Source organism: Lithobates pipiens, unplaced genomic scaffold, assembly GCF_037356315.1.
Source record: "Lithobates pipiens isolate NorthernLeopardFrog02 unplaced genomic scaffold, aLitPip1_a1.2 Scaffold_8, whole genome shotgun sequence".
Taxonomy (NCBI): Eukaryota; Metazoa; Chordata; class Amphibia; order Anura; family Ranidae; genus Lithobates; species Lithobates pipiens.
The window spans coordinates 542290515-542299842 of record NW_027507903.1 but is presented as its reverse complement, the minus strand read 5'-3'; the positions used below and the strand labels follow the sequence as shown (position 1 = coordinate 542299842).

Below are 9328 nucleotides of genomic sequence, written 5' to 3'. Positions count from 1 at the left end.
ATCGGCCGTTAACCCAATGTAGTCGGACACCTGACGGTCTAGGCGTTCCCTGATGCTGGATCCGGATGACACCTGTCGATGGGTCGGCTGAAAGAATGACCTCATATCCGAAGTCACCAACACATCTTCAAACCGGCCTCTTCTTGCAGGCGCTGTTGGATTGGTACCCGCAAATCCTTCTCTGGGAGTGGGAATTGCTCCTCTGCCAGCGCACGCAAAAGCAGAATGCAGCATTTCTCGAAGCAAGGCCTGGAAGTGCTGCATTCTGACAGCCCTCTGCGACGGCGGTAACATTTCCGCCATTTTGTGTTTGTACCGGGGGTCTAAGTACGTTGCCACCCAGTACTGGTCCTTGACCCTCATGCTTTTTATACGGGGGTCCCTATTAAAACACTGGAGCATGAAGGCCCCCATTTGCACTAAAGTGGAAGCGGTGTGGTGGCCTGGCTCCTGCTCATCATCCAGGATAATGTCGTCCTCTTCATTCTCCTCTCCCCATCCTCGCACAACAGGGATCCCAGAAAGGTTTAAAGCATGCTCTTCTTGCTCCTGCTCATCCGCCCCGGCACCATCCTCCTCTGACTCCTCATCAGACTCCTGTTGTTGACTTGTCTCAGATAGAGTAGCCCCCCCTGGGAATTCATCCAGCATTGCGACTTCCTCATCTTCCCGCTCCTGCTCCTCCACAGCCTGATCAATGACACGACGCAATGCACGCTCCAGAAAGAAGGCATAAGGTACCATGTCACTGATGGCGCCATGGCTGCGACTGACCAGTTTGGTGATCTCCTCAAATGGCCGCAGAAGTCTGCATGTGTCGCGCATGAGCAGCCACTGGCGCGGTGAAAAAAAACCCAGCTCCCCAGAACCGTTTCTTTCGCAGAGTTCATACAGGTAGACGTTAACTGCACGTTTCTGCTGGAGCAGCCTATCAAGCATATAGAAGGTTGAGTTCCATCGCGTCGGGCAATCGCAAATAAGACGTCTGACCGGCAGATGGTGTCGCCGCTGAATGTCAGCAAGGCGAGCCATGGCCGTGTAAGATCTTCTGAAATGGGCCGAGATTTTCCTTGCCTGCCGCAAGATGTCCTGGACCCCAGGGTATTTGACAAGGAATCGCTGCACGACCAAGTTTAAGACGTGTGCCATGCACGGCACGTGCGTGATTTTGCCCTGTTTCAATGCGCTAAGCAGATTGGCACCGTTGTCACACACCACTTTACCAACTGTCAAATTGAGCGGTGTTAGCCACTCATCTGCCTGTGAACGCAAAGCTGAAAGGAGTGCCGGGCCAGTGTGGCTCTTTGCTTCCAGGCACAACAGACGCAGCACGGCATGGCAACGTCTCACCTGGCATGTGGAATAGGTTCTGGGGAGCTTGGGCGGTGCAGTGGAAGAGACGCTAGCAGCGGAAAAGGAGGAGGCAGCTGAGGAGGAGAGGGAGGAGGATGGAGTAGGAGGAGGAGAAGAAGAGTCAGGCCTGCATGCAATCCGTGGCGGTAAAACCAAATCTACACGGGTGCCACGGGTTACATGCTTGACGGCCGTCAGAAGGTTCACCCAGTGGGCAGTAAAACTGATATACCTTCCCTGCCCGTGTTTGCTAGACCACGTGTCTGTGGTCAGATGTATCTTGGCACCGACACTGTGTGCCAGAGATACATTCACTTGCCGCTGAACATGGCCATATAGCTCTGGGATGCCCTTCTCTGAGAAATACTTCCTTCCTGGGACCTTCCATTGTGGTGTTCCAATGGCCACAAATTTGCGAAAGGCCTCCGAGTCCACCAGTTTATATGGCAGTAGTTGGCGGGCTATGAGTTCTGACAAGCCAGCCGCCAACCGTTGGGCAAGAGGGTTATCCGGCGTCATCATTTTTTTACGCTCAAACATTAGGCCCACGGAAGCCTGCCTTTTTGCAGAAAAATGTGAGCTTGGCGTGATGGAAGGTGGAGTGGAGGACAATTGTGAGGAGAGAGGAGAAGGAGAAGTAGAAGACGAGGCTGGACGGTGAGAGCCTGCAGTGTGGCTTTGTGTGTTCCGTTGCTCCCACTGGGCTCGGTGATGGCTGCTCATGTGCCTTCTTAAGGCGGTCGTCCCTAGGTGAGTATTGGGCTTACCGCGACTAACGCGTTGACTGCAAAGATTGCAGATGGCAACGCTATTGTCAGCAGCGGACACGTTAAAAAAAGCCCACACTGCGGAGCCATGTGCCGGTGTCCTGGGAGCGCCAGATGTGACCGTACATGGTCGATGACTCGCTCCTGATACATTTGCAGTCTGCTTTGTCCCTGCTGTGCAATGTAAGTCATTGCTGCTTCTCCTCCCTATCTGCTGGTCCATATCTCCCTCTGAACTCCCCTCCTCTTCCTCTCTTGTGGGCACCCACGTGACATCACTAGACACGTCATCATCAACGTCACCTTCCCCACCGCTATAAGTAGAGTAGGCAGCAACACCGGGGACCAACCTCCTCCTTGGGCTGATCTGGGTACTGGCGTCAGACTGCTGAGTAGCGCTTGTTGCTACCTCCTCTTCCTGATCCAATACCAAGAGTGGCTGCGCATCAGAAATGTCCTCTTGATATGGATCGGAAAATAATTCCAGTGACTCAAGCGGAAGGTATGTGGTGGTGGTGGTGGTGGTCGTGTTGTTGGTGGTAGTGTCTTTGGGGGTGCACATAGCAGAGAGTGAAGAAGAGGGTGCAGATCGAGAGGATGAGGAGGGTGCAGAAGAGTAAGGCTGAGCGAGCCACTCAACCAAGTCTGGTGCATCCTTTAAAGTAATTGAACGCACCTTCTGCAACTTCCCACTTTGGCTCAAGCCTGTTGCTCCTGCCCTACCCCTACCACCCCTGCGGAAGGGCCTGCCTCTTCCTCTGCATGTCATTTTTTAAATGACCCTGTGACAAAACTCTTAGTCCCTATACCGCTGAAGGACTGCTGCAGTATAGGTGAGCGGTCAGCAGTGGTGCACGTCAACCCTATCTATTGTGGACCTATAGCGGTCCTTACAGAACAGCAGACTGTACCGCACTCAAGCCTATGTACCGTAGCACCCTATACCAAGTTACCAGTCCTTATAAGAACTTTTGTGGACCAAGCAGGTTGTGTATTAGTGTTTAGCAGACTGTACGTCAGTCCCTATACCGCTGAAGGACTGCTGCAGTATAGGGCAGCGGTCAGCAGTGGTGCACGTCAACCCTATCTATTGTGGACCGATAGCGGTCCTTACAGAACAGCAGACTGTACCGCACTCAAGCCTATGTACCGTAGCACCCTATACCAAGTTACCAGTCCTTATAAGAACTTTTGTGGACCAAGCAGGTTGTGTATTAGTGTTTAGCAGACTGTACGTCAGTCCCTATACCGCTGAAGGACTGCTGCAGTATAGGGCAGCGGTCAGCAGTGGTGCACGTCAACCCTATGTATTGTGGACCGATAGCGGTCCTTACAGAACAGCAGACTGTAACGCACTCAGGCCTATGTACCGTAGCACCCTATACCAAGTTACCAGTCCTTATAAGAACTTTTGTGGACCAAGCAGGTTGTGTGTTAGTGATTAGCAGACTGTACGTCAGTCCCTATACCAATGAAGGACTGCTGCAGTATAGGGCAGCGGTCAGCAGTAGTGCACGGCAACCCTATGTATTGTGGACCGATAGCGGTCCTTACAGAACAGCAGACTGTAACGCACTCAGGCCTATGTACCGTAGCACCCTATACCAAGTTACCAGTCCTTATAAGAACTTTTGTGGACCAAGCAGGTTGTGTATTAGTGTTTAGCAGACTGTACGTCAGTCCCTATACCGCTGAAGGACTGCTGCAGTATAGGGCAGCGGTCAGCAGTGGTGCACGTCAACCCTATCTATTGTGGACCGATAGCGGTCCTTACAGAACAGCAGACTGTACCGCACTCAAGCCTATGTACCGTAGCACCCTATACCAAGTTACCAGTCCTTATAAGAACTTTTGTGGAACAAGCAGGTTGTGTGTTAGTGATTAGCAGACTGTACGTCAGTCCCTATACCAATGAAGGACTGCTGCAGTATAGGGCAGCGGTCAGCAGTAGTGCACGGCAACCCTATGTATTGTGGACCGATAGCGGTCCTTACAGAACAGCAGACTGTACCGCACTCAAGCCTATGTACCGTAGCACCCTATACCAAGTTACCAGTCCTTATAAGAACTTTTGTGGACCAAGCAGGTTGTGTATTAGTGTTTAGCAGACTGTACGTCAGTCCCTATACCGCTGAAGGACTGCTGCAGTATAGGGCAGCGGTCAGCAGTGGTGCACGTCAACCCTATGTATTGTGGACCGATAGCGGTCCTTACAGAACAGCAGACTGTAACGCACTCAGGCCTATGTACCGTAGCACCCTATACCAAGTTACCAGTCCTTATAAGAACTTTTGTGGACCAAGCAGGTTGTGTGTTAGTGATTAGCAGACTGTACGTCAGTCCCTATACCAATGAAGGACTGCTGCAGTATAGGGCAGCGGTCAGCAGTAGTGCACGGCAACCCTATGTATTGTGGACCGATAGCGGTCCTTACAGAACAGCAGACTGTAACGCACTCAGGCCTATGTACCGTAGCACCCTATACCAAGTTACCAGTCCTTATAAAAACTTTTGTGGACCAAGCAGGTTGTGTGTTAGTGTTTAGCAGACTGTGCGTCAGTCCCTATACCGCTGAAGGACTGCTGCAGTATAGGGCAGCGGTCAGCAGTGGTGCACGTCAACCCTATCTATTGTGGACCGATAGCGGTCCTTACAGAACAGCAGACTGTACCGCACTCAAGCCTATGTACCGTAGCACCCTATACCAAGTTACCAGTCCTTATAAGAACTTTTGTGGACCAAGCAGGTTGTGTATTAGTGTTTAGCAGACTGTACGTCAGTCCCTATACCGCTGAAGGACTGCTGCAGTATAGGGCAGCGGTCAGCAGTGGTGCACGTCAACCCTATCTATTGTGGACCGATAGCGGTCCTTACAGAACAGCAGACTGTACCGCACTCAAGCCTATGTACCGTAGCACCCTATACCAAGTTACCAGTCCTTATAAGAACTTTTGTGGAACAAGCAGGTTGTGTGTTAGTGATTAGCAGACTGTACGTCAGTCCCTATACCAATGAAGGACTGCTGCAGTATAGGGCAGCGGTCAGCAGTAGTGCACGGCAACCCTATGTATTGTGGACCGATAGCGGTCCTTACAGAACAGCAGACTGTACCGCACTCAAGCCTATGTACCGTAGCACCCTATACCAAGTTACCAGTCCTTATAAGAACTTTTGTGGACCAAGCAGGTTGTGTATTAGTGTTTAGCAGACTGTACGTCAGTCCCTATACCGCTGAAGGACTGCTGCAGTATAGGGCAGCGGTCAGCAGTGGTGCACGTCAACCCTATGTATTGTGGACCGATAGCGGTCCTTACAGAACAGCAGACTGTAACGCACTCAGGCCTATGTACCGTAGCACCCTATACCAAGTTACCAGTCCTTATAAGAACTTTTGTGGACCAAGCAGGTTGTGTGTTAGTGATTAGCAGACTGTACGTCAGTCCCTATACCAATGAAGGACTGCTGCAGTATAGGGCAGCGGTCAGCAGTAGTGCACGGCAACCCTATGTATTGTGGACCGATAGCGGTCCTTACAGAACAGCAGACTGTAACGCACTCAGGCCTATGTACCGTAGCACCCTATACCAAGTTACCAGTCCTTATAAAAACTTTTGTGGACCAAGCAGGTTGTGTGTTAGTGTTTAGCAGACTGTGCGTCAGTCCCTATACCGCTGAAGGACTGCTGCAGTATAGGGCAGCGGTCAGCAGTGGTGCACGTCAACCCTATCTATTGTGGACCGATAGCGGTCCTTACAGAACAGCAGACTGTACCGCACTCAAGCCTATGTACCGTAGCACCCTATACCAAGTTACCAGTCCTTATAAGAACTTTTGTGGACCAAGCAGGTTGTGTATTAGTGTTTAGCAGACTGTACGTCAGTCCCTATACCGCTGAAGGACTGCTGCAGTATAGGGCAGCGGTCAGCAGTGGTGCACGTCAACCCTATGTATTGTGGACCGATAGCGGTCCTTACAGAACAGCAGACTGTAACGCACTCAGGCCTATGTACCGTAGCACCCTATACCAAGTTACCAGTCCTTATAAGAACTTTTGTGGACCAAGCAGGTTGTGTGTTAGTGATTAGCAGACTGTACGTCAGTCCCTATACCAATGAAGGACTGCTGCAGTATAGGGCAGCGGTCAGCAGTAGTGCACGGCAACCCTATGTATTGTGGACCGATAGCGGTCCTTACAGAACAGCAGACTGTACTGCACTCAGGCCTATGTACCGTAGCACCCTATACCAAGTTACCAGTCCTTATAAAAACTTTTGTGGACCAAGCAGGTTGTGTGTTAGTGTTTAGCAGACTGTGCGTCAGTCCCTATACCGCTGAAGGACTGCTGCAGTATAGGGCAGCGGTCAGCAGTAGTGCACGGCAACCCTATGTATTGTGGACCGATAGCGGTCCTTACAGAACAGCAGACTGTAACGCACTCAGGCCTATGTACCGTAGCACCCTATACCAAGTTACCAGTCCTTATAAGAACTTTTGTGGACCAAGCAGGTTGTGTGTTAGTGATTAGCAGACTGTACGTCAGTCCCTATACCAATGAAGGACTGCTGCAGTATAGGGCAGCGGTCAGCAGTAGTGCACGGCAACCCTATGTATTGTGGACCGATAGCGGTCCTTACAGAACAGCAGACTGTACCGCACCCAAGCCTATGTACCGTAGCACCCTAGACAGACCAAGTTACCAGTCCTGATAAAGAGCTTTGTGGAACAAGTGAGTTGTGAATGATTAGCAGACTGCAGCAGAAGGGCAGCAGTCAAGTATAATATTCTTTCTATATTTGGAAGAAAGAATATTATACGTGTACAAGCCTATTACCGTACCACTGATACCAGTCCTGAAAAGAACCTTTGTGGAACTAATAGTAACAGCAAGTCTTTAAAATTATCCTCACTGCCTGACACACTGCTTCCTGCCTGTCCCTATACAAATTGGCAAAAAAGAGTAGGCTGGAACGATTAGCTGGAACAGCTCTTTTGTGGACCTGATAGTAACAGCTAATGATGATGATGATGATGATGATGAAGAAAGACTAATCTGGCTGAGCTGTCCCTAAAATAGCAGCATACAGCGCTCTGTCCCTTTATCTAAACTGACAAAAGAAACTCAGGCTGCTGACCTAACACCTATACCAGTCCTGAAAAGAACTTTTGTGTACCAAATAGCTAGCGTTTTCTCTGTCCCTACTCCACACAGGATCCTTTCCCTACAGTGACAGAAGAAAGAATGTAAAATGGCCACCGGATCGGGTGTATTTATAGGTTAGGGGGAATGTCCAAGTGTCCATGAGCTGTCATGTCTCAATTGGTTGTCCTGTAACACATGATAAACGTGTCACGAAAGGTTAAAGTTCTTGTATACATTAAACACGTAAGTCCGCCGGGGCGAACGACGGAAAAAGGCGTTCGAACCCGCGGACGGCGAAAGTCGGAAATTCGCCGCGAAACGACCGCCGGGCGAACCGTTCGGCCATCACTATAGAAGTGCACTTCAAGGGTTCTGACTGGAAAAAGATTGCGAAACACCGACATAAAGGAACCATTTTCCTCCTGCAGACACTGAATGCCTGTGGGAGGGAGAGGAGGAGAAGTGGGGGGGGGGAGAAATCGGTTCCTTTATATGCAGCCACCCACTTGTGACTGGGCCCTGATGTTCCACCATCGGGCTTGGAGAAAAGAGCCCTGTCTGGGGGTCGGGGGCCCTTCATGGTTTCTTGTATTGGGGCCCTGAGGGTTCTAGTTATGCCACTGAACAGGCCTTTGTATAATCTGATCACAAGAAGAAGAATGCAGTATTGTGGAGCCAGTGTGGTATGTCCCAATGTCCCTCTGGTGTATCCCTTAAGTACCAGAGCCCCAATGCTGATGGGCCCCATGTTCTTCAATAATTGAATCTCAGGTAAAAGTTGTGCAAACTTTAGATGAAAATAATGATAAATACCTAATGCTCATTGAAACCAGCTCAGTAGAACTACACTGAAAGCAAAGAACAAGGCAAAATGCCTTGTTCTTTAAAGGGCCTGTTCACACCAATAGTGGTGTGCGTTCTCACAATGCACAACAATGTGCCACAATGTGCTACCCCACATAGAATTACATGAAGTGCAATATAAATAAGGTTGTAACAACGCATTGCAACAAACAAAGCACAACACAGAGAAGAGTGCATATGCCAAGCGGCCCATAAGACATGCTCATGCTGGTGTGAACAAGTGCTAAGCCTTTTGGATTCAACAGCAAGTTTAGATTTTTAACACAACTGAAAGCATCAGAGAAAGGTGGAACAATCATTCATTAGTATAGATGCCCTTTACTTACCTTTATCTGGCCTTGGCTCACTATTTCTCCCACTGATATGAAACACTACTCCTCTTACTGACACCAACAATGAGGCACCATTGCTTCCATTGACACTAACAGTGAGGCTTCATTCTTCCCACTCCCACTAATCAATGGTGGTACACTATTCCTTCCACTGGCACCAAAGATAGGGCACTTACTCCTTCAGTTGACACCAACAATGGGGCACAATGCCTACCACTAATAGCAATGATGGGACACTATTTCTCCTCCTACTGACTACTGACCACTGCGCCACATAATGTTTTTCTTCCCACTGTCCACCAAGCTTGATGGCAATGATGCCAGGGCATTTTCTACTCTTCCTCCTACAGACCACAGTCCGGTCCCCCTAAAATCTGAAGGACAATAAACTGGCTCTTTGTTTGGAGACCCCTGGTGTAAACCTATAATCAACAATGTTGTTTAGAGTACAAATTTACAGAAGCACACTTTGGGATAAAAAGGACTATTACAACACCAGTACTTCTCTTTGTGTCCTGGCAGCAATACTAATAAGGTAATAATTTAGAAAGAGTGATGTGTCGTGTTGACATTCTACAGTAGATTTCTCTATAGAGCATTATTGGGCAATTCCACTGTGTAAGCTTTAACAGCTGAAGACACTTCCCTTGTTACTTGCACATCAGGAACACACCACAACCACACAGTGACAATGCTGGGACCTCTACTATTACTGCTTTCACTGCTGGATAGCCTGGTTTTGGGTGAGTCTATGCATATATAATATATATATATATATATATATATATATATATATATATATATATATATATATATATATATATATATATATGGAATACATAATAGGCTTCTTTAATAAGGCATTCCTAATT

General features: G+C 48.9%; 1 protein-coding gene across 5 annotated transcripts in view; it reads left to right on the top strand.

The window, feature by feature from the left end:
• Positions 1-9069: 9069 nt before the first annotated feature.
• The window catches only part of LOC143960809 (zinc metalloproteinase-disintegrin-like VAP1), a 295153-nt gene continuing 294894 nt past the window's right edge, over positions 9070-9328 (top strand). For all 5 annotated transcript variants that reach the window (XM_077469729.1, XM_077469728.1, XM_077469726.1 and 2 more), the window contains exon 1: positions 9070-9199. In XM_077469729.1, the coding sequence (XP_077325855.1) occupies positions 9148-9199 (52 nt within the window). In that variant the 5' untranslated portion in view covers positions 9070-9147. The remainder of the gene's footprint in view (positions 9200-9328) is intronic.